The sequence below is a fragment of the Notolepis coatsorum genome, assembly GCF_963971535.1.
Source record: "Notolepis coatsorum genome assembly, chromosome: 15".
Taxonomy (NCBI): domain Eukaryota; kingdom Metazoa; phylum Chordata; class Actinopteri; order Aulopiformes; family Paralepididae; genus Notolepis; species Notolepis coatsorum.
In genome coordinates, this window is record NC_140179.1 from 26,069,382 (window position 1) to 26,096,278 (window position 26,897).

General features: G+C 44.2%; 1 protein-coding gene across 1 annotated transcript in view; it reads left to right on the forward strand.

The window, feature by feature from the left end:
- The window catches only part of LOC311241983 (NXPE family member 3-like), a gene marked incomplete at its 3' end in the record, with an annotated part of 129,150 nt that extends 109,257 nt beyond the window's left edge, over positions 1-19,893 (forward strand). Inside the window, exons 8-10 of the mRNA XM_084330937.1 lie at positions 17,698-17,940; positions 18,251-18,438; positions 19,686-19,893. Coding sequence (XP_084187063.1) covers positions 17,698-17,940; positions 18,251-18,438; positions 19,686-19,893 — 639 coding nt within the window. The remainder of the gene's footprint in view (positions 1-17,697; positions 17,941-18,250; positions 18,439-19,685) is intronic.
- Between the last annotated feature and the right edge of the window lie 7,004 nt (positions 19,894-26,897).

A 26,897-nucleotide genomic window follows, 5' to 3' on the forward strand; every position in this document is an offset into this window, starting at 1 on the left:
TGGGGACCCCCAGCACGGTAGCCAACAATCTTTTCAGATCGCCCATGGCCAGTTGTTGGCCCATCATTATTTCCTCCAATTTGGCAATCCAAGGATGTGCCCCTTCTTGGAGGGATGGCAATTTGTCAGTAACATGGGTCATGTCCGAAGCCCCCCACGGCTTATATTCCAACCCCTGTGCTCTCACTATCACGGGGCCCATCTTTGCCGGTTCCTCTTTCGGCCGGGCTTCTGGCCTTGGTCTCAGTACCCTTTTACCCGTTGTGTCTTCCAGGTCAGCGAAGGTTTGTTCCTTCTCTTCCTTATCGCGTTTCATCGCCTCCAGCAGTTCTGCGTTCTCCCTCCATTCCCTTCCGGCTTGTTTAGCGTCCTCAGACTCCATGGTGTCATCTGCTTTGTGCACGGTTATTCGTGCCTCCACTTGGTCTCTGTCTGTCTTCTATCGCTTCCATCCTCCTTTCGTCAAGGCTCTCCAGGTTGCTTTGAATTTTTTCGATCTCTCTCTCCTCTTTGGTGGCCTTCCGGGGAATGGTAACAGATTTCTTACCCCTTGGCCTCCGGGGTGGGCAATTATTTTTCCCAGGGGGCCGAATGAGCAACTGAAAATATGTTGGAGGGCCGGGCCAAAATTCCAAACTCAATTATGCATAATATACATTTTATTTCTATATAAAAAGCAGTAAATGGCATTGTTTTGACCCCTGGTAAGAGTGTATGTTATTATTTGGCAATTAAAAGGTGAGGTTAGCTTTCAAAAATATCATTTATTCAAATAGAATTTATTTCCAAAATGATAAACAAAATGTGAAACATTAATAACAAAGGGCATTTTGAGTTTCATACTATTGAAACAAGGATTTTCTTAGCTTTCTAAAGACATCACATCATCTTATAGCAAAAATAAACAAGACATGTCACTGAACTGTGTAAAGAAAAGTGTCCCAGTTTGTAGCGTTTTTTACTTTACATGCCTATATTAAACATTTAATGTTTTCAGAACTGTGCAAAAAAAAGAAAAAATATCAAGTGTCCCATTTCACTTGTTATATTTCCACATTTTAGTGTTCTTCAGTTCTTTTTTTTTCATTCAGTGTGAGAAATCCAGTCTCTGTTGAGCTTTAACAAGTCCATCAAAGTGGGCGGCTACGTGGCGTAGTGGGCAAGGCGCTCGCCACGAAATGCTGGAGACGCTGGGCTCGTCAGTTCGAGCCCAGCGCTCCACATTTGCTTTCAGTTTAGCTGGTCGTCCGTACTAATACACATTGGCCGTATTAGGGGGTGGGAAACTGATGGGTGGGGATCGGGCGTTGTGGACAGCGACTCCTACAGGTCGGTTGGTGCGCCTGCGCAGTAGAATCAGGAAGTGTCGGGGGCAGCGTGAGCCTCCCACGCGTTACTCCTCGCCACTGAGAGATCGAGTTGCGCAGGTGAAAAGATGCGACTGCTGTTACCTCAAGTACCGGAGGGGACTTGTGCTATGTATGACTTAGTCCACATTGCAGCCGGCTTGTGGGAGGCATGAAACAGCGTCCGTGACAGGGGAGGGTTGAATTGGATGATACGAAATTGGGATGGGAGAAAATATAGAAAATGGGAGAAAAAGTGGATAAAAAAAAAAAAAAATTCCATCAAAGTCAGGTTGCATGTCTGAGGTGGAGATGCGAAGCACAGCTGCCAGATGTTCATCAGTGAGAGAGGATCTGTACCTGGACTTGGTAAACGTCATGACTGAGAATGTCTGTTCACATATGTAGGTGGATCCAAAGAGAACCAACATCTTCTGAGCATGTCTCCTCATGTTTGGAAAGTTCTCCTCCTTGAGAGCAGAGTAGAACTCTAGCAGTGATGCTGACTTAAAGTGCTCTTTCAGTAGTGAATCAGACTGCAGGTCAATGAGTTCAAGCTGAACAACTATCAACACTGCAGGTAAAGGGAGAGGAAACCAGCTGCATTTCATCCTCAACCTTTTTGAAATCTTGAAAACGCCTTGAAAATTCATCATGCAGTGCTCCCAACATGGATGAGTACCTGTGCCGGTGATCAGCTGATGGTTTGACTTCTTTCAGGGTTTTCATGTGTTTGAGATTGTTGCAACTTTGTCATGAAGGCTTTCACATGGCTATGCATTTCATGAGCAAAAATGCCCTTGCCCTGCAGTTGTGTGTTCAGTAGGGATGGGTACCGTTCACATTTGAACCGATACGGTACCGGTACCTGTGAATCGATACCGGTACCCAACGGTACCTTTTTTCTGTACTTTAGTCTCTAAAAATGTAATCTACCTACCTCAGTTGTGAAGAAAAAAATCCAAACTTCAAATAACCACACTTTTGACCGTTTTCGGCTTGCCCGACTGCTTTGTTGTTGAATCAAGTCAAATCCTAGGTAAGCGTATATTGTGTGTGTGAACGTTGACATGAAGAAAAAAAAAGTTAAAAAAAAAAAAAAAATTATATTTTTTTTTTTTATTTTTATTTATTTATTATCATGTAATCTTTCGCGGGCCGGTCAGAATCATCCCGCGGGCCGTACAATGCCCAGGTCTGGCCTAGAGGCTTCCCTTTGTGCCTCCTCTTCCTCTTGCCTTTCTTTTTTGTCTCTTGTCGCCCATACAGCTTTTGTGGCGCCCACCTCCGGGCTCCTCCTTCCATCCTCCTCTTCACAGTCGCTGACGTCTGAGGGGGCAGGACTCCTTGTCGGCTCTTCCTGGTAGTAGCGTTCCGTTTCTGTCGAGCCGCTACTATATATATTTTTTATTTCCAGGTTCTCTTTGGCCTGAGTCCTCCGATCACCTCCTCCCCGCCCTTCCAGTTCGGCCCTGAGGATCTCCTTCTGTGCTGCCGTGAGGGGTGCAGTCTTCCTGGGTTGGGGCTGTCTTTCCAGATGTTCCCTCCCGCGTCTGGCAGCAGGAGGACTTCTGTCGAGTCACGAGTGCCACATGTGTCTTCCTCTCAGCCCTCGGATATTTGGCTGCTCCAGGTAGTAGGGTAATCTGTGTCACAGCGTGTCCAGCTTCCTTCAGATCCCCCGCATCTGTTATCATATAGGGGCTTCTCATCTCTGGCAGGATAGGGTACACTCGTTCCCCGTTCCTACTGTCATATGGAGGGGGCGCTATAGTCACCTCAACTCTTGCCTGTTCTACTCTTATTCGGGACGCTGGGGTGAGCGGGGCTATCTCTACTGCTCTTTGGGAGGTTAAAGTTGTCATGTTAGGGGCCAGGGGAGGTGTCATGATAGGGGCTATCTCTTCTATCGGCTGGGCCTCCTCACTGACAGTAGAACTGCCCTTGCTCTCACTTGCCCTTATCTCGGCTTCCCGAGAGAAGAGTTCTAATGTACTCAACTCTTGCATGCGTTTCTCCCCCCTTTTTTCCCCTTTCCTCCCTTTGGACTCATCTACCCTATAAATCCTAATTAGAGCTTTCATATCCAATATTAAATCCAAATCAAATGAACCCTCGATGGGCCAAGGTTTTGGGAGTTGTGGCCATCTTTTGTTCCACTTCCCTGACAGTCTTGTGATTCTTTAAATAAAACGGGTTATCCTTTGTAAAAGGATTATTTTTGGCGATAATCTGTACTGGATTATCCTCCATCTCCTGTCAGTCAAACCAGGAAACATCTTGGAACGTCCCGCTCTCGTCTGCGCTCTCACTCCCAAACTCCTCCTCCACCGGTGTGCTTCCTATCAAACACCTGTAACCCCACAAATAACAATGTTTCTTGAGCAACATGACCATCTCAGATAGCAAAGTCAACGTCCCCTCCTTAGCATTACAAACCACCCTTAGCCAACACCCCAAAAGACCAACGCCATCCTTCCACGTACTTCCGTTTTGAGCGGCACCGTTAAGCTTGACAGGTGCTTCAGATACATCCTTAGTCACAAGCCCCCGGTGGTTAAGCTGTCTAATTGCAGGCAGCCGTGTTTTGGCACCGATTGACTCCATGACCAAAGACTCCCCAAAACTGTACGAGCAAAACCAGAATGTCATGTGCGAGGAAGGGAGGGAAAAGGAGGGTGATTTGGGAGGGGGGGGGGGGGGGTAGGAGTGCAAAAGGAAAGGGAGGGAAGGGCACAGGGCAGGGGGGGCGGAAGGAAGAACGTTGGAAAGGGGGGTAGGGGAGGGGGGGGGGCTGGGAGGGAGGGGTAGGGGTTGTGGGGGAGGGGAAGCGTCGGGAAATGGGAAGGGAGGGAGGGAAGGGCATAACACGGGAATCCAATCCATCCCAGACACGACCACTAGTCAACTCAGTATTGTACATAATCCATAACCAGCTAAGGAGAACGAGAGAGAGAGAGAGAGACCCATCCATCCTCGAGAGCACTCCTATTCCATTTATCTAACCAATACCGCCCTCTATCTGTCCCTCTGACCAACCATCCCACTCAACAACCAACCAAAAACTACAACTCCCAGAACTGCCCCTATGTGTGACTACATCATGACGCATGCCCTCCCCTCTAGAGAGAAGCAAGGCGCGCATGCGCGATTCAGCACAATCACTATGACAAGCCCCAACCACATACCACTTTGAACACTGCTTCAGTCACATAATAAGCACATCCCAGGTTCACAATAACTTTATATCCACAACGTACCATACCCCCACTATCATTATACCAGTGCATTCATCGCTCCATCCACTCGCCCACACAGCTCATACTATCAGGGAACACGCACACGTCAGCTACTTCACTCGTCCGCACGTCCATACAGCCAGTGGTGCAGTCGTAATATGGGCCAAGGCCAAACGCCACGTGCACGCGCGCTCCCGCGCACGCGCGCGTGCACGCGCATACATGTTCCCTCGGTTGCGCACAGAACAGATGATACAACTTGTCTCATCCTTCCAGTCGGGAGATCAAGCAACCCCCCACCTACAAGGCTTGTATTTTGGTTGTCGGTATCCTATTATTATGCAAAGTCTAGGTGATAAGTGCCGGCCGGGGTATACGGCGCGACAAATCATTTTTGTGTCGTCGCGCCGTATACCCCGGCCGGCACTTATCACCTAGACTTTGCATAATAATAGGATGCGCGCACTTCTGCCTCAGTGACGTAGCCTAAACGGCGTTTAACCGTGTTTGACCACCACTGCATGCCTGCATACAGCCAAGTATTCAGTCATTCACAGCTCACCCACACAGTCAACAGCGTCCCCCATTCATTCACTCAATCATCCATCCATCCACTTTCTTCATTACAACATAACCCCACGTTTCATGCAGTACATAGCAACATAACGCGCATTTTCCAATACCAAAAACCATCCGTTTATAGTAAATATATATCTCCTATCAGCCATAGTAGCCGCGAGTAGCTCCGCTCGGCAACACCACGTTAGTGCTATTTTTCCCATCCGCTGTATCCACCAACACTTAGTGCATTTTGTCTTAGTCTTGCAGTCGAACTTCCTAATTTTAATAAGCGCCGACCCATAGCCTATGTAACGGGGAAGCCTGTGGGTATTATATGATTTTCTGTACCCGCAAAAAGCTAAAACAGAAGGCCGGCTGTCACAAAACAGTCACATCTAGAGACCTCAAAACTTACTCTAGAGAGGCCTTTAACCTAGAACTGGGGAGCTTGGACTGGTCAGATGAGCTCAGTGGTACACAGGTTGAAGAAACATGGCTTGGATTCAAAACCAAATTCACAGCAATACTCAACAACATGGCACCGATAAGAACCACCAGGGTTAAAAATCGCGCTGAGGCATGGATGCACACTGAAATACTGGCCGCTATGAAAACCAGAGACAAAAAATGCTCTGAACTTCATAAAAGTCAGACAAAGCTTTCCAAAAGCTCAAACAGTGAACTCCAAGCCCACGTGGTTGAACTAAAAATCCAAAGAAACAGACTAAGAAATGACGTAAACACCATGATCAGAACCGCAAAAAGAAATTTCATCAACGACAAAACTGAGGAAAACAAAAACAAACCCTGCGAACTTTGGAAATTACTCAATAATCAACTAGGCTGCAGTAAAAAACGTAAAACCAGATTCTCAAACATAAACATAAAGACGGACAACACGCTCATCACAGACAAGCTGGATGTAGCCAATTACTTAAACATCTTCTTCACAAACATAGCCACAACACTGGTAAACAAACTACCCTCCCACTCAGGGCATTATGGGGTAGAACACATAGTAGCATACTACAAAAACCTAGGGGTCCACAAAGACGACTTCAAACTTGAAATGGTAACAACCGATGAGGTACTCAAAAAATTTAGCGCCCTCCAACCTAACAAGGCCACTGGCCATGACAACATCCCCTCCAAATTCCTCAGAGACGCAGCAGCCGCCATCACCCCAGTCATCACACACATAATAAACCTCTCTATAAGACAGGGGCACGTCCCCAAGGACTTCAAAATTGCGAGAGTGACCCCTCTACACAAAAAGGGCAGCAAATTAGACCCAGGCAACTACCGCCCTGTTTCTATTCTTACCTCCATCTCGAAAGTCATGGAGAAAATAGTCTACGAACAGGTCGAAAAGTACCTGGCGGAAAAAAACCTAATCTACGAATTCCAATCTGGCTTCAGAACGTCCCACTCCACTGACACATGCCTCCTCTATTTGAACGACCACATCAAACAAGAGGTGGACGCTGGCAAATACTGCGGCATGGTCATGCTGGACCTACAAAAGGCCTTCGACACTGTCAATCACTCCATTCTAATGGACAAGCTAAAAGCAATTGGTTTTGATAGCCTATCAGTGAGCTGGATGCAATCCTACCTGGAGGGGAGAGAACAGATGGTAGAGGTAAACGGTACTCTATCCCCCCCCCTCACAGTGAGCTGTGGTGTTCCACAAGGAAGCATACTAGGACCGCTACTCTTCCTAATTTATGCAAATGACATGTCGTCAGCCTGTGACTGCAACTTGTTCCTGTTTGCGGACGACTCAGCCCTGCTGGTCTCTGACAAGAACAAATTGCAGGTTGAAAAAACCCTCAGCACGGAACTAGGCAAAATCTGCATATGGCTCGCTGATAACAAACTATCATTACACATGGGCAAAACAGAGTCCATTCTCTTCGGTTCAAATAACAAACTCAGCAAGACCGACGGATTCTCAGTTACAGTGGGTGACAATATTGTCACAAGGAAAGACGAAATTACCTACCTGGGTTCCATCCTAGAGGCAAATCTTTCCTGTGACAAAATGGCATCCAATGTAATAAAAAAAGTCAACCAACGAACTAGATTCTTGTACCGGATCTCCTCTCTGGTAAACAAGAATACCCTGAAGACTCTGGCAGGAGCACTCATTCAAGGGTACTATGACTATGCGTGCACCTCATGGTACCAAAGCACCTCAAAGGCGCTTAAAACAAAATTACAAACATCACAAAACAAACTGGTCAGACTACTACTTGACCTGAACCCCAGAACCCACCTCACCCCTGCCCACTTTGCCAACCTAGGATGGCTTAGAGTAGACGACAGAGTACAGCAACTTGCAATGGGCCTGGTCTACAAGATACACTATACGACCGGGGTGCCCATGTACATGTCAAAATACTTCCCAAAGGTCAGTGAATACCACAACCACTACACCAGAGGAAGCTCAACAAATCATGTTAAACCCAGATTCGGCTCAAACAAGGGACTAAACACGTTTCGCAATTATGCCACAACAATGTGGAACGCCCTACCCAAAGCTGTAAAGGAATGTGAATCCCTGCCCACATTCAAAACCGCCCTTAAAGGGCACCTACGGGAGGCTGCAATTCAAAACTGGCCACCGTAAATGCCCAAAACCCCCACCACCTCCTAATAGACAGTCTCCTCCCCACCGCATGTATATATTCCCTCCCCGCCGTATGTATATTTCCCTACCACCCACCCACCCCCTCCTAATGTACAGTCCCCTCCCCATCATATGTATATACTCTGTCAGGATCTAGGGGTAACAGTACTGTATATTTGAATACCGCCTATGTCACAAATGTATCAGTACTAAATACCTATATGTCCCTATGCCATAAATGTCATGTATGTTGTGTATGTCATAAATGTCTATATGAATTGAAAATGGGGGACCCTGATGGAAACAAGACAAACGTCTTTCTCAGGTCTGCATCCCCTTAACAATTGTATGTATTGAGCCGTACTGTATTGTACCCATTCTGCAATCTGTTAAATAAAGTTTTCATTCATTCATTCATTCATATGTCCACAGTCACGGAAACAGGTGTGTTGACGAGTGACTGTGGCAGTGCGGGCTGGTAAATTAAACTCACTTCCCCGTTACACTCACCTCCCTAAACTCACGCCCCTCAGGACATCCGGGTCACTGGGCACCACTGTGATGGATCATATTGGTCTGCGTTGTGTTGATGTTAAATGTTAATGTCCCGAGGGGGAGTCGAACAGGGGGCTCCCGCTCGGGACATTAACATTTAACATCAACGCAACGCAGACCAATATGATCCGTCACACCTATAACGAATTAAAAAACCATATATTTACACGCTCACCTGGTCCCATCGTGTATAGATATCAAGCGCCCCTTCGGAGCCCCTACGTTATCAGCCGGCGACTCATGCTCCGTATCAACAACATTAACTCAATTAATACCATATTAAATTTCGACATTAATACGGCACTAATTTCATAAACGTACAGCACGACTCGTTTACCAATACACATACCTCACTCCACGTTTCGCCCGTATTTCGGTATAATTGACGTATCGTCCATATTTAACACAACTACCACCGCAGCTAATCAGTAGCTAATGGCTAACGCCAACATCGCTTACAGCCAGTCATTATAGAACATATTCATATTAATTGCTATTTCCTGAACGCTTTAAAGCCGGCCGACTCTTATGTTATTACACTTAGACAAACACATAACATTTGGGCGATTTCTTAACATTTGAGCCCATAGACACTGCTTTAAAACGCTGGGTATTGGACCGATCGACGAGTACTATATGCTACTTTTGTTCGCCCTTGCCCTCTGTGGCAAGGCCGCCCAACAAAAGTCACCTCAGCCCGTCCCGTATCCACCCGAACCAAAACACCTATCTACTACTCGTCGCACCCGACCTCCAGTAATTAATTCCATAGACACCAATATTAGCACCCGTTATCATCGCCCCTACCATCTATGTAGGGCTAAGCCAACAAAAGGGTCCCTATCTGCCCCCCACATCAACGTGACAAAGGTTCTAGCAGATAAATAAATCTCATTCCGATTCGTATTCATAATATTAGCCACCCTCTGCCTAACTTCTCGCTCTTTACACGAGCCAAAGGGCACAGGGCATGCCACTCGTCCTCCCCCAGATCCGTACGTGGGGCCGGATTACGAGTAACACGTTCCTAATCCGTATCTCTATCCCTATCGTCTGGCTCCGCTTGTAGCCCCTAGTCCCTACTCACTCACCCTCAAAGCTCCTTTACTGGATTTGCAACACGCACGGTCGGGCACTTGAGTTCAGCCTATACACTTGCATTCACGTATTTTCCCCGGCGTCTATGCATGACCCGAGCAGAAGTCTTCCTTGTATAAGACTGCGACTCAGGTCCATACGTAATTGCCAAGCTAAGAACCCATCCTCCTGAAGATCCCGACCGCCTGATGCCTTCATTCTACTCACCTGAGAAGTCTGTTGATGTATCTTGCTGTAGATAGAGCTGTCGTTGAAGGTCCTGCAGTCGGTGTTAGCGAAGTCCAGCCAAGGTCAAGGCACCAATTATCGTTACAGGGGTTCTGTATGATCGTGATTTGATCTAGTGGATCACTCTGCGATGTTCCTAAGTCTTACTACGCTGTCTGATCACCCGGTAAAAATGAGGTGTACGGCCGGTTAAATGAGTTCCAGGCAGACAAATCGCTCAGGTCCAAAATATGCGTTTTATTGCATCCAAAACGCACACTAGGCTAAGTTTGGATTCCAAAGAAGCTCACTAGGACAAGAGTCAACTTTGGGAAGTTCCAAGCTAAGAAAAAAGCATCAACAAGCTAAGAAAAAAGCATCAACAGGTTTTCGAATTAAGTCTAAAACTCTAATCAGGATCTTTGCTGGAATCTCTCTGACTGACGGTCTGTAGGTCTGGTCGTGGTTTTTCTCCGTCCTTCTGTGTCTCCTCCTTGTCCTGTAGAGGATTATATACGAACAGAAAACAAACCCTGACAGACGCCTTAAAATGACGTCTGTCCCCATATTGCCCAATAGGAATCGGCGGCCGCCATTTTGAGAGAGGGCTTTACAGCCTTGACAGGATGTCAAGGCTGTAAAAAGCCATTTGCTTTTTACAACTCTGTGTCTAGGACCAAATATGGTCTGGTTAAGTTTCCAGGGGATGTCTCTGTTCTCAGTTTGCTGGTTGATAGAAGATTTGATTTGTTTTTTGTCTGTTTTAACTAGGGATGTCCGATATTATCGGCCGACCAATATTATCGGCCGATATCGGCAGTAAAATGTGATATCGGAAAATATTGGTATCGGTTTAAAAAAAGAAGAAAACAATAACAATATTTGTTATATATATATATCCAGTGAAATTATTAGTTACCTGAAATTATTCAGTTTTTTGGGGGGGGAAACCCTGCATATATCGGTATCGGTTGATATCGGTTGATATCGGTATCGGAAATTAAGAGTTGGACAATATTGGAATATCGGTATCGGTAAAAAAGCCAATATCGAGCATCCCTAGTTTTAACCCATCTATCAGTGGAGGCTGCTGACCAAATTTTTAGGTGTAGCACAAATTATTATATTATATTATATTATATTATATATTAAATTATATTTTTTAAACATCCCCAACGCTGCAACACCCCCATTCCTCACAGGTGTCAGGCTCCTCATTCGCTTCCATTCATTTTGGGGACCATGTTTAAATATCATACTTCTGAAGTATAAACAAACTATACTGCTGTGACGATTTCAATAAAACAGACCATTCTGAGTCAATGGTATGCAAAACTGTACATTGGAATATCTTAACATGTATTTACCACCTTCCTCTGCACAAGGCCACAGATGGGTTTTATGTAACACAAGGACAATGAATGAATGAATGAATGAATGAATGAATGAATGAATGAATGAATGAATGAATGAATGAATGAATGAATGAATGAATGAAAACTTTATTTAACAGATTGCAGAATGGGTACAATACAGTACGGCTCAATACACACAATTGTTAAGGGGATGCAGACCAGAGAAAGACTTTCATCTTGTTTACATCAGGGTCCCCCATTTTCAATTCATCATAACATGACATACAGATAGACAGTACTGCTACATCTATATATGACATACAGAGATATAGACAGTACTGCTACATCCAGACATTTATGACATACCAGATCTACAAATATACATTACTGTTTAAGAGTACAACGCCTGTCATATAGACCTATAGCGTTGGAAACTCTGATTAAGGAGAGGAGAGGAGAGGAGAGGGAGAGGAGAGGAGAGGAGAGGAGAGGAGAGGAGAGGAGAGGAGAGGAGAGGAGAGGAGAGGAGAGGAGAGGAGGAGAGAGGAGAGGGAGAGGAGAGGAGGAGAGGAGAGAGAGGAGGAGGGAGGGGGCCACGGCGGACCAAAATAAATCGCTTGTTACCCACAGAAAGGCAGAACGCACGCAGTAAAATACAGCCAATTAAATCATAATCAACACAGACCCGCCCCACACAGCTACTAAATATAAAAAAAAGGAAATAGTGTCCCTGTCGCTCCTTGTAAATGAAATCCATCCTTCGCTCTTTTCTGATGAAACGTTCAATGACCTCCTCTGCAGTTGCAAATCCAGCAATGCAACAAACGGCAGTCTTTTGTGATCTAATCGATCCTTCATTTGCATGAGGATGCTGTTGAAATCCACTAAACATTGTTCTGTTGATGCGTGACACACGTTCCATTTTCGGGACTCCGACTCCGACAGGTGGTCACTCAGACAGTCACCCAAGCGATTCAACCAAATAAAGTTTTCATTCATTCATTAATTTGCTGTCTCGTTATAACACAAACAGCTCACCATGAACCAATTTTCAATCAATCAATACCGCGAGGGGAGAAACAGCCGTGTAGCTACAGAGCTGCAGAGTAGGAGCCATTCTCTGATTGGAACTCAAGGCTGTCAATCATTCAACCTCCGTGTAGCTACAGAGCTGCAGAGTAGGAGCCATACTCTGATTGGATGTCAAGGCTGTCAATCATTCAATCCCCCATTCAATGGCAAGAGTTTAAATGCACGGACCGTGCTTAGATGACGTTAATAGCCTATTTTGATTGGCTATTATTTATTTAATCCTGGGTCAACCTGTGCAGTTATTCTGCACGAATATTTACTGCAGTCATTGCTGCAGTGCAGGCCTGCTCAGAGCTGTAAATCTTGGCAATTTTTGAAGAAAAAAAATATTCACTGGCATTTTTTTATAGAGGAAAACATTTCTAATACAAAAAATTATAATAATAATAAAAAAAAAATATATATATATATATGTAAATTAATAATAATTATGAGTGAATTTGTGTTTCACGTGTTGTCATAGAGAAACCTCCACTGCCATCTATTCTACGTTTTTTGTAACTTAAGACTTAGAGATTATTCTATCTTTATATCTATCTATCTATTATATATCTATCTTTTTTAGTCCTGAAGCCAGAAGTGACTGTTCTCCCCCCAGACCATCTGTCTATCCCCACATTCCTCGTCCTGTGCAAACTAGTAGATTAGTTTAGTTTCCTGTTAACCTGGAACTAACTATTTGTTCAGTATATAATATTTCTCAATATTACCAACAACTCCTGTTTTGATACTTAGCTTATCAATTGTAAACTATTAATTACCTGTATTTCATGTGAGAGCTTTGTTAACATAAAAATGTGATTCTACCTTGCTGTAATCCTCAAGCCTCTGTTTTGGAGGTGTGTGTGTGTAGCCTTCTGGCTCTCCTGTTTTCCCAGCACCCCTCAACCCTCTGATCACGTTTTCTTGCTATTTACAAATATGCACATACGGTATGTCCTAATGTTTAATTTAGACAAATATACGACAAGCTCTAATGTAATTCTCTGCATAGAGATTTGTCTGAACACATATGACCGTCACCTGGAGCAGCTCGTCAGTCATAAATAGCTCCAGAAAGTCTACTGGTCGATCAGACTGAATATCCACAGCACCGTTTCGAGGACCAGGACTGGCTGTAAAAGGGATTTCGGTTTCCTGCCAGTTAGTCTCATGCCACAGAGGATGACAATCTGCTGCCAGCGCTGCGCCGCTACCGGGTAGGGATTCAAATTTTTTTACGGCTCTGGGTAGGGCGTTCCACATTGTAATTGCGAAACGTGTTGGTAGGCTTGAGGGAGCTCGGTAGGTAGGCTTGAGGGACCTCGGTAGGTAGCCTTGAGGGAGCTCGGTAGGCTTATGTAACAGGTGTCACCAAGTCTGCTGATCTACAAGCAAGAATGCTGTAAACTATTTAAGGCAAATCTTTACTTTTTTTGATCCACTTTTTTCTCCTTATTTTTCGATTTTTCTCCCATCCCAATTTCGTGTTTCCAATTCAAGCAAATGTTTAAATGATTGTTGATCCATGAAAGACAGTAGCAGTATGCCGTAACTGAAACATACACTACAGCAAAATGCTGGCAAAACTGAACCATTACTTCAGTCATACAACGTGGCCATCTTGTGGCCTAATGATGTAACTGCGTAGTTCAATTATGGGAGAATAGAGAAGAAATGTATGTCAATATTGCACCATATCCACCGGCATTACACCAAAACAATGTGGTGGCCGAATTACTCCCTTGTGTATTACAAGCATTATCTCTATTACTCAATCTCTAGTACAGAATAATGGTGTCTAAGGCTTTTTAACACATTTTCTGCCACCACTTTGATCATCCTAAACCATCCTCTGCCAGCGCTATTTGTCTATGGAGATGTTCACCTTCTTTGCAGGGCTATAACTTTTTAAATTGTATTGCTAAATTGACATTACTATGGCCCATTCAACATCAATTATCTATCGTTCAGGATGTAGGAACGTTTTACTTTTTCATTCACACATTCATACTAAAATACCGTCTAGAGTATAAATATGTTTTTATCTTTTTATGCAGTATTTCATAGAACGTGAGATATAGGCATAAATGCATATATTAGATTATCAAATGCAGTTTGATACCGATCCATGCTATATTAAAAATGTCAACTGTACATGGTCCTAAACGTCATGACTGATCATCTACGGATGAACGGAGGGGGGGGGGGGGGGGGGGTCGTTTACAATTCAATGGCCGACGTTAAATGATTTATGTAGTATGGGTGATATATTGATCAGAGCAGTTTGTATCGAAAATGATAAAGAAAAACGCTGAAACTCACCCCAGTCTCCTCGTAGCGTTGGGCGATGAGAGTGGAGCAAACAGATCCCAATTATGGGATGTTGATCGATGCGATCCATTTCCGGTTTGTATATTACTAATACACGTCCAAATCATGTTGATTATTGAGTTATGGCAAAGATCCATATCGACAGTGTCTGTATTGAGCCCCGGGACGATAAACGAGTGGCCGGACGAAAATAGGGGACGGACCGAGCTCCAATGGGCACTTCCGGTTTGGCAACTCGCCGATCGGCCACCAGGTGGCGGTATTGAAGCGTTGCAGAGTTGTGATGGCTCAGACAGCATCAGCCAAGACTCCGTGGGTGAAATATGAATACCATGACGAAAATATGAAATATTGATCTCAAACACGCCTTACGGCGTGATTGGCAGACAACGCATGGCGGAGAAACCCGCCTTAACACGTGATTGGCGGAGAATGGGTTAAGCTGCCTGCACGTGATCTGAAACCGGTTTGCTCTGCACAATGCAGGGCATCTCGTCGTTACTCAGGTCGTTACTCAGGGCATCTCGTCGTTGAACATTGTTGCTCAGCTGATAGAGTTGTGCCCTTCCTGACGGCTTGTCGTACAGAACTTGTAAGTCGCTTTGAATAAAAGCGTCAGCTAAATGACTAAATGTAAATGTAAATGTTACGCCATGGTGGAGGTGTGCCAGCTAGCAGGGAGAGGCTACCATGTGCCACAATGACCTCTGACCTCCTCTCACCACCCAGCACAATACCTGTTTGACCTGCTGCCCTCTGCCAGGCGCTTACAGGTCCATCACAGCTCAACTACTATGTCTGCTGTTGACAGAGTCACCTGTGGAGCGACAATAACTTGGCCATGACGACAAGGTTCCTCTCTTTAGCCTTTGGCATGGTTTATTATTCACACATCATTATGCACATGAGACCTTCTCTCATGAGAAGCGACGGAGGAAGAGACAGAGGGGGAGTTAACATCTCCTTTTATACCTCTTACCTGGCGCCAGCATTAATAGCTCCGCCTATTCAAGTCAAGTCAAGAGTTTTATTTGTCACGGCATACGAGTATACAATGAAATGCGGGTGGTCTTGCCCGCAACGATGTGCATAATACAATAGTAATATATAATAGAATCCAATAGAACGACATTGTGCAATAAAACAAGTAAACAGAGTAGGGCATATCGGTATATGTACATGAGTTATTTACAGAGCATGAGGACATGCTAGGTCCTGTGGTAGTGCAATACACTGATAGCTACGAATGAGGCACTGGGTCTTTATGTACATGCTATATTATACAATCTCAAGTTATACTATACTATTCTTAAAGTGACCTTTCCTTTGTAAAGTGGCCATAATGTATAGATGTAGCAGTACTGTCTATCTGTATGTCATATGATTAATTGAAAATGGGGGACCCTGATGTAAACAAGACGAAAGTCTTTCTCTGGTCTGCATCCCCTTAACAATTGTATGTATTGAGCTGTACTGTACTGTACCCATTCTGCAATCTGTTAATAAAGTTTTTGTGACGTACCTGGGTACGTGGGTTGGTCATTACCATTATTACTGTATTTATGACACCTTCTGAACATCAGGTTAGTATATTTAATGTGTTGTGTTTTGTATGTGATGTGTGTGTGTGAACATGAGAGCTAATGCTGTCTCTTTTCTCTCCCTGTCAGGTGCTGCCCGTCCCTACACTGAAGAGTGCTGATTGCCTAATGAATGACAGCTGATGGCAATCACCTCGAGAGGGATGGGTAGCCAAGTACCTGACAGCACACACACGTCTGGGCGCCTCATTCTGTCAATTGCCAGTGACCAGAGTAGAGTGAGGTTGCCATTGTTTGCCACTGTGGTGGAATTGATACTGTGCTTATCTACTGCTTCGGGTGGACTAAAGTACTGGTATATGTATATAGATATTGTTGGCCTCTGCGCCACTCCTCCATTGGAGTAAGTATTCTCTTGTTGGCTTTAGGCCTAATCCCACTGAGTGTGGAATTGTACCTTTGGTACCTTTGCTGGGGTTTTTCCCAGTACCAACCTCTGGCTGGTTGGTGAGTGTCTGTGGGCGCTTATCTAGTTTACTTTGTATTATACTTACCTTGTGTGTTCTCCCTTTATCCCTCTCCCTGTTTGTTAATTGTTTGTGGGTTGTTTTTTCCCTTTGTTGCCTATTTAAATATCAGTGGAGGTTTAAATCCCTACCCGGCATAATAAATATAATTTACTATTTTTGGAACAACGTCTTGTGTTTATTATTACCTACCTGCCCGGGACTGTTTTGAAAGCATTTACTGAGAGAGGCTGCTTTTGCTCATGGTAGCCAGCTCCAGTTATTATTCTGTGTGGTCCTTAGACCTTTGTACATGACAGTTTTCAATCAATCAATCAATCAATCAATCAATCAATCAATCCCGCACAGTGCAATACTCCAATTCAGCCATTGGCAATTCAGCCATTGGGTGGGTGGCGCTGCTGAGCGGGCCTGTGACGGCCTGACAGCGTGGGGACAGAGAGAGCTGGGCTGTTGTTCTGCAGATGGATGCTTCTCACACAGACCGCAAATAAACGAACGCTTATAAAATTATTTAATAGGCTAAACTTAGTTTAAAATTCTTTATTTTACACTTGTTTATTCTATTTGAATTTTGTCGACATAATGCTACGTGGCCCGACTAGATCCATGACTCCGTTGCAATACAAATTAATTATCTATAAAAGTGGCTATCTTTGAAATCCACTGCTGTGGCGAGCCTGGGGTGAGCCTTTATCGCTACCGGGGAAACATAGGGGGAACATAGGACCCGGGGAACTTAGAACCCTTTTGGAACATGGGAAACATAGGGGGAACATAGGACCCGGGGCATGGCGCAATGCAGTCTGTCGATCCAGTCCCACGAACGGCAACTCCATTCAGTCCCTAAGGCGGCTGCCTCGCCTATATCGCCGCCCCTGTCTATACCACAAAAGTATGTAATCAAGATCAGGTGTAATTAAAAGTACAGCAACATGGTGTTGGGGAAATTTGTTCTCTGCATTTCTCCCATCCTAACTGCTTTAAAGAGCATTGAATAGCCATAATGCAATGTAGATGGACCAGCTGCAGTTATGATGCCAGTACCTCGGTCAAGGGAAATGGCAGGATTACGTATAGCATGCATGTATTTTTGACATCAGTAAGAGATGAGATGGCTGTGTAAATGTCTGGGGAAAAAAACATTTCTTTCCCTCTTCTGACTATTGGAAATATGTGGGTAATGCTTGACATAATAATTGTCTAATCTGTTTTGTACAATTTATTACAGAGACATGCTCTTCCTCTGCTGGATGAGATGTTCCTGTACCTAATGTACATGGCCTTGGGATCCACAGAAGTTGACCTGGCAGATCGCTTTGGGATCCATCCATCGACGGCTAGCCGGATCATCACGACATGGACCCATTACCTGTACTTTCTACTTGGCTCACTGACCATCTGGATGTCTCAGGAGCAAGTTAAGGCTGCGTTGCCGAGGGAGTTCAGGCAGAGCCAATACGCAGACACACAGGTAAACATAATCACTCATATACTACTGTATTCGTTGTTACATAAACTGACTTGCTACACACAAGCACTAGACCAAAATAATTATCTTTTGCCAACTGTGGCCTCTTCTTTGCTTGGTCACTACATAAAAGAGTCTATTGATAGCAAGGACCTTTATAATGGAGGTGCTATAATGGAGGTGGTGTGCCGCCTATTGTTCAAACATAAATACAACCTCTAGTCTAAACAATATAAATTCTAATTTAAACAATACAAATTTGATGGCTGATATCACATACATTACATTAATTTGATGTTACTTGATTTGGTAGGTAGTTGTTGACTGCACAGAGCTGAGATGCCAACAGCCAGAAAGCCTGCCTCTGCAAAGTGAACTGTACTCCAACTACAAGTCTCATACGACCCTGAAGGGCCTGCTTGGGATGGTACCTCATGGAGCAGTCACCTTCATCTCCGAACTGTATTCTGGCTCCATCAGTGACAAAGAGCTGTTTAAGCAGTCAGGCCTCCAACGCCTGCTGACAGAGGATATGGCTGTGATGGCAGACAAGGGATTTCTGATACAGGACTGTATCCCGGGTAAACTATATCGCCCACCCTTCCTCTCAAAGCAGAGCCAGATGCCAGCAGAGCAGGTTAAGAAAACCCAGGAGATTGCGCACCTTCGAGTCCATGTTGAAAGACTAATTGAAAGAATTAAGCTGAATAAACTCTTCCACTCCGATATCCCAGTGGCCTCGATGGGAAGCATAAACTCTATGTGGACCGTAGCCTGCTTACTGAGCAACTACCAATATGGACCTCTTGTTAAGGCCTGGGCAATTCAGCCTTCTGTGGAGTAAATGTATAATGTATAAATGTTAAATTTGCACCATCTAACCCTAACCCCCATTGTAAATCAGGCTTGACCTATGCCCTTCCTAAAAAGCTCTGCATATACACATAGTAATAGTACCAGTCACCCTTCTGTCTGATGTTCGCCAACACACCTGGATCTCTGTATATCCTTTGCACAAACAAGTCATCATGTGCACACACAACAATGTCACACCACTCCAAGCCTGAAGTAAGAAGCTGCCCTTGAACCTGCCAGTAGTATGAATGCTGTTTCAATACATGTTTGCCATCTGCCATGCTCATGTATTTGCAGTCCACAAAACTTGGAACATTGGGGCACTTGAACTCCACCAGTCCAAAAGGTGGGTGCTCAAGGGGATCAAAAACGTTGCCGTCAGGGGAGGATGCAAGCCAGGGAACATCAGGGTGTATCACCAGGCCACAGGGATAATAATTGACGTTCTTCAACTTGGCATAGTCTATTGCGGCCTCGATCTCCATGTCCAGTCCCCTCTTCATGTCAGCCGTTTGCACAGTACCTTTAATGATTCTCTGAGCCAAATTTGTTGCTGAAGTCAGCCCCCGAACATGGCACGCCTCTCGGAACCTGGAGGTAGTGGTGCAACAGTCAATTGAACTAAGCAATTATAATCGATTTGATTCAAAATAACCAATGTAGCTCATTGGTTCACCTTTTTCACTGATTATACTGTATATACACAAACAAATCAAATTATATTAGAATGTGCTTCTTGAATATGCTATTGAAAAGGTCATCAGTATAGTAATTGCTAAGAAATTATCAATAGTTGCAGCCATACCTGGATGAGGTCAGTCTTTGTTTGCGAAGCAGTTTCCACTCAGAACTCCCACTCTGCTCTGTCGTTGCTGCTTCGATTCTCTGTGCAGTATTATATGTGACCTGAAGAGACTTGATGTGAAGCTCATCATGCTCACTGAGGACAAACTGGCAGCCTTGCAGGGTCTGGTCAAGTCTGTAATCATCCAGGGGGAGTCGGGGGAATGGAGGAGCATCTTCATGATGCTCTATGTGGCGTGCTTTCACTGGGGGCTGTTGGTTGGACAGGACACTTCCAGCCTGGACATAGGGGTGTGAGATATGGACAAATATAATATCACCATATTTATCAAGCTGTATCACGATCCACAATATTATCACGATAATTTTTCATGTTGGTTTTTATGGTTAAGTTACTTAACAATACAACAACCTACAAGGTAACAAAAACTAAAAGAAAAAGGAGTAAGAGACCATTTAGACCAAAATACCATTTCAAGCAGGTTTGAATGAATTCTGCAATGAATCTCTTAACAATTCAACAGGAATTTTGATATGGCTCCCTCAGTGTATCACGATATATATGATATCTCTGAAAAGGCATATCGTGGAGATATTGTATCGTCTCAATGATATTTATCACCATATTGCCCACCCCTACCTGGACAGGTCCAAAGCGAGAGTCAACCAAGGGTTGATCTGCAGACATCCCCATGGTACAGACTAATGGCCTGGACAGGGGGGCAACGTTTTTATAAGCCTCTTCCACCTTGAGCACAGAGAGGTCAGGGAGAGGTCCAGCAAGTGCCTTGTAGAGTGTGCTTCTGTAACACAGATGAGTGATGCTAGTTGGTTTACACATTTTCTCTTGAATATAATTTAGTTTTAATCTATATTATTGTGAATAACTGGTGTGTATTGTTCAATATTAAAAATCTTTTCAGTGTTTATCCTTGAAAGACTTGTAAAACAGTAGTCCATATTTACACTTAAACAACCAATGGTAAACACCATGCTGAAAAGCATGTGCATATCGGTGTGTGGAGTGAAGTTGTGGAATAATTTACCCGAATACATCAAACTGAGTAAACATGTGGCACAATTTAAAAAGCAGCTAAAAAAATACACATTGGAAAAATACAGAAATTAGTATTGAGGATAAACAAAGGTATGTTATATTGTGTTGTACTATATTCACTGCTGTCAAGTGAATCAAGTATTTTTTCTTGTAATCTTTTAATAAGTAAAAGTATATTCTATATTGTAATACACTAAATTATGTTATATCTAGTAAAATTAATGGAAGAACAAATATAAATGTAAGGGGGTAGGGATCAATAAGCTTAGCTTCCCTCTACTCCTTTTTTGGACATGTCTGCTAACCAAACACATTGCTCTTGACCTTTTGTTTATAATTCCTTCTTTTTTTCTTTTTTTAATGTTTTTCTTTTAATGTTTTTTTAATTTGTTGTTATGATTGTTTGGTTCGACGGAACAAGATATCGTGAGTTGTTTGGAGAATAACATGTCCAAAAATAAACTTTTTCATTCATTCATTCATATATACCTAATTCCTCCTTCTGTTCCTGTCGCCCTGGACTTCGTCGGCTTGGAGATGGTCATTTGGCCTACTGGACCAGGTTTCAGCCCCTATGATAATTCAGCAGTGCTTACGTCTATGCAAAATGATGACATGATAAACAAACAAAGATGTACCATTTGGAACTGACCATGGTTCTTGGTTTATGCCACTGTTGCTCCGTTTCAGTGCAGCTGTGTACAGGGGGGACAACTTTGGTACCCGTCTCAGAATACTGAGCTGACAGCAGGAGTAGTGCAACAATGTGGTTGCAAAGTGCTGTGCCAGCGACACATGAACAACGATGCGCAGTCATTATGACTGGCTTTGAATGTTTCAGGACAACCTAAAAAGAAAAGAAAACAGGGAAAATGTTATTAGAAAGAATAGATTGAATTTGATTGTTTCAGAAATATTCTATGCAACATGAGACAAACCTATGCAGGGGTTGACACTAAGGTCTCAGAGGCACTTGCCAATCGGGCAAGTACAGGTCATGTTCTACTTGCCCAAAAGGCATGCCCACTTGCCCAAAGGTCATGCCCACTTGCCCAAAAAGTAAATTGTCCATTATAAAATGATACTGTACGTAAAATGAAAATTACCATAAATTGAATTACCATTCAATTTAACACTTATTGTTTTACTTTAAACAATGTGAAAATAGCACATTATAGGTCAACAGTGCTCTTATTTTACATTCCACAGACCAGAAGACCTGCCCACGTTCAGGTGTTTAGACAGATATCTCGTGTTGTGTTTATAGACGGTTGTGTTCCCTCTCAAACAAGCACTTGCCCGGTCGGGCAACCGGAAAGCAAACTCTACCTGCAAGGGGCAGGTGGGCAGCCCTTAGTGTCAATGCCTGCCATATGCTAATGATAACACTGCTGTGATACTTACCAGCAAGCAGGTAGACCATGAACAGAGAACACAGCCATGAACAGGCTTTGAACAGAGAACAACATGAACATGCAATCAACAGGACTGGAACGGGCCATAAACAGAAACCTAGGCCATGAACAACCCATACGAGTCAAGTCAATAACGTGACTGACGAGAGCACCCACAGGCACAGGGCTCCAGAGGGCACCCATTTGGGAATCAGATGCACCCCAAAAAATATATGTTAATGCATCTAAAAATTATAATTGGTCGCACCAGTGCACCTTACATTTAGCAGGTCTGTCTATGTGTGTGTATGTATAGCTGCACCTGAATTATGCATTACATGAAAAAGTTAGGCGCACAGTGCAACCAACTAAAACGTTTAGTACTCTGGAGCCCTGAACAAACACAGCCCTTCCACCATTTCACCACTCTTAAACTGTGGGGCTTTTCATTCTTCTTCAGTGACCTGTAGCAACAGGCTCTGATGCTGACTTCACCTGTCAGCTTGTCTTTATTTGAAACTGTCAGGCATAAAACATGACATGATGAATAACAAGATAGTTTGACTTTTGATTGATTTAATACTTTATTAGCAGTTTGTATACAAAAAGCACATGATAGTAAAGTTCAATACAGGGTCTGCTAAGAGGATTTAAACCCAAGAAAGCAATATGGCTTGTTTACATTGGGGTCCTTTGTCAACACAAATTGTAAAGGAAAAATTTACAACACCTTCATAATCGAAGATATAGCTGGACACATATAGTTTAAAACCCTTGTCCAGCAAAGAGTTCGATGCTTTACTGCTCGCTTTTACAATTCTGTGGACATCCGTCACTTTCATCCTCGGTAGCTCTTCTAAGCATCTGGTGTAAAAAAGAGCCATGCTGCTGCCTGCTGGTCAGGGATTGATTGATTGATTGAAAACTTTATTAACAGATTGCAGAATGGGTACAATACAGTACAGCTCAATACACACAATTGTTAAGGGGATGCAGACCAGAGAAAGACTTTCGTCTTGTTTACATCAGGGTCCCCCATTTTCAATTCATCAGGACATATATGACATACATGACATACAGATAGTCAGTACTGCTACATCTATACATTTATGACATACCAGATTTGCAAATACAGTACTGTTTGTGATACAGAAGGAGTCAGGAAAAGGGAGTATATACATTTGACGTAGAAACTGTACATTGGAGGAGGTTGGGTGGGGGGGGTTGGGTACACTGGGATATTGACAACCATACTGGGTAATCTACATTGGAGGTGGTTGGGGGGGGGGGGGCACACTGTATAAACAAGCAAAACTGTACATTGAGGGGGGGGGGGGGGGGGGGGGGGGACACTGTACAAACAAACAAAATTGTACATTGGACTATTGACAAAACCATACTAGGTAAATGACTGTACATTGGCAAAACTGTACATTGAGGGGGGGGGGAGACACTGTACAAACAAACAAAATTGTACATTGGACTATTGACAAAACCATACTAGGTAAATGACTGTACATTGGAGGGGGTTGGGTTAGGATATTTACAGGGGCCAGTGTTGAATTGCAGTCTCCCGTAGGTGTCCCTTGAGAGAGGTTTTGAAAGTGGGTAGTGATCCACATTCCTTTACAGCTTTGGGTAGGGCGTTCCACATTGATGTGGCATAATTGCGAAACGTGTTTAGTCCCTTATTTGAGCCGAATCTGGGTTTAACATGATTTGTGGAGCTCCCTCTGGTGTTGTGATCGTGGTATTCACTGACCTTTGGGAAGTATTTTGACATGTACATGGGTACCTTGGTCGTGTAGTGTATCTTGTAGACCAGGCCCATTGCAAGTTGCTGTACTCTGTCGTCTACTCTAAGCCATCCTAGGTTGTCAAAGTGGGCAGGGGTGAGGTGGGTTCTAGGAGTAAGGTCAAGCAGTAGTCTGACCAGTTTGTTTTGAGATGTTTGTAATTTAGTTTTTAGCGCCTTTGAGGTGCTTTGGTACCATGAGGTGCAAGCATAGTCGTAGTACCCCTGAATGAGTGCTCCTGCCAGAGTCTTCAGGGTATTCTTGTTTACCAACAGTCATCTCCCGCCTCGACTACTGCAATGCACTGCTCGCTGGCCTCCCGGCCACTGCCACTAAGCCTCTTCAACTCATTCAGAACGCAGCGGCCCGCCTGATCTCAAACCTACCGAAGTCGGCCCATGTCACCCCACTTCTTAGGGACCTGCACTGGCTCCCCATTGCTGCACGAATCCGCTTCAAGGCCCTCGACCTAGCATACCGTGCGGCAAAGGGAACCGCTCCCGCCTACCTCCGGTCAATGGTCTCTAACTACACACCCTCAAGACCCCTACGCTCTGCATCTTCTGGCCGCCTCAGACCTACTCCTATCCAAGCTCCGGGAGGGTCATCAAAGAGAAGTCGCCTATTCTCAGTCCTTGCCCCACAATGGTGGAATGAACTACCCACCCCAGTTAGGACAGCCGAATCACGTCCAATCTTTCGCCGTCGACTAAAGACGCACTTCTTCAACCATTATCTGAATTAAAAAAAAAAAAAAAAAAAAAAAAAAATCTAACCCTAACTAACCGTACTGTCATGCACTTGTCCTAATAAACTAACCTACACTGTAGCACTCAACACTTTGATGAACATTGTTGCTCAGCTGATAGAGTTGTGCCCTTCCTGATGGCTTGTCGTACAGAACTTGTAAGTCGCTTTGGATAAAAGCGTCAGCTAAATGACTAAATGTAAATGTAAATGTACCAGAGAGGAGATCCGGTACAAGAATCGAGTTCGTTGGTTGACTTTTTTTATTACATTGGATGCCATTTTGTCACAGGAGAGATTAGCCTCTAGGATGGAACCCAGGTAGGTAATTTCATCTTTCCTTGTGACAATATTGTCACCCACTGTAACTGAGAAGCCGTCGGTCTTGCTGAGTTTGTTATTTGAACCGAAGAGAATGGACTCTGTTTTGCCCATGTGTAATGATAGTTTGTTATCAGCGAGCCATATGCAGATTCTGCCTAGTTCCGAGCTGAGGGTTTTTTCAACCTGTAACTTGTTCTTGTCAGAGACCAGCAGGGCTGAGTCGTCCGCAAACAGGAACAAGTTGCAGTCACAAGCTGACGACATGTCATTTGCATAAATTAGGAACAGTAGCGGTCCTAGTATGCTTCCTTGTGGAACACCACAGCTCACTGTGAGGGGGGGGGATAGGGTACCGTTTACCTCCACCATCTGTTCCCTCCCCTCAAGGTAGGATTGCATCCAGCTCACTGATAGACTATCAAAACCAATTGCTTTTAGCTTGTCAATCAGAATGGAGTGATTGATTGGATTGGATGTTGAACGAATGCACAGCAGGTCCCTGTATGCAAAAACGAGATGTGAAAGGATTAGATTTTCATAAAGAATCAGTCTATTTTGAGAATCACACATAAATAATGCTGCATTCTTTCAGGTACAATGTGGTGCACATAGAAGTACATTTGACTTGGTGAGCTTGGTGTATCCTGCAGATAGCATTACAGATAGCATTACATGCAGGTAAACAGGAGAAAATACATGCATGCAGCATAATAAGCTTCCCAGATCGGCATAACATGATAAAATGTCTTCTGATTATCAAACAAGTCCATTTGACACTAGTAGACTGGTAGTAGTCATACTGGCCAGCAGCGTAACTAGTAAGAGTAGGTAAGGGATATGTACAGATACAGATATAGTATTATTATGTACAGTGATACAGGTATAAAGACACTATGGTAGTAGTCATACTGGCCAGCAGCGTAACTAGTAAGAGTAGGTAAGGGATATGTACAGATATAGTATCTACAGATATGTAAGATAGTGATGTGACGTTTGAAGCGAGGCTCCGGAGCTTGTGTCGAGCAATCCAGCTTTTTTTAAGTGGAGCCTGTATCGATTAAAGCGCGTATCAGGTGACGTACTGATGACGGCAGAGAAAGTTGCGCGTCACGTGCCTGTCGGGGCCAATCAGGCCTACCCCGGAAGTCACTTACTGTTGCGGATAAGCTATAAGCGTACAGGCCGGACGCTTATAGCTTATCCGCAACAGTAAGTGACTTCCGGGGTAGGCCTGATTGGCCCCGACAGGCACGTGACGCGCAACTTTCTCTGCCGCGCGGCACGCTCCGCGGAGCGGAGCGGCAGAGCTTGCGGTATGATGTAACCGTCCAAATCCGCTATGACTTTCATTCGGCGCTTCAGCTCACCTGGCAGAGCAGTGGTCCTGCGATCCTGCGGTCCGTTGTTGACGAGTTCGAATCCCATCAAAAAAAAAATTTTTAACGTGATTTTTTTTTAACATGTATTCTTTCGCCGGTTAAGGTTAGGCATGGTTAAGGTTAAGGTTAAGGTTAGGCATTGTTTCGGAGTTGGTTAAGGTTAGAACGGTTAAGTTTAGGCGCTGTTAAGGAGCTGGTTAAGGTTAGAGTTTGTGTTAGAGAATGGCAATATTCTTTCTATGGTTAAGGTTAGGCATGGTTAAGGTTAAGGTTAAGGTTAGGCATTGTTTCGGAGTTGGTTAAGGTTAGAACGGTTAAGTTTAGGGGCTGTTAAGGAGCTGGTTAAGGTTAGAGTTTGTGTTAGAGAATGGCAATAGACAGCCTATTTCCGCGCGACAGCTCTCAGCAGCCTCGTTGCGCGTCCTGAGTTTGCCGCGTCACGTGCCTGTCGGGGCCAATCAGGCCTACCCCGGAAGTCACTTACTGTTGCGGAACAGTTACAGGCGGCCGGTACCGCCCCCGAAGCCCCACTCCGGGGGGTACCGCCCCCGAAGCCCCACTCCGCGTCACTGATTCAGGAAATGGCTTCGGGGTTGGTGCGCAA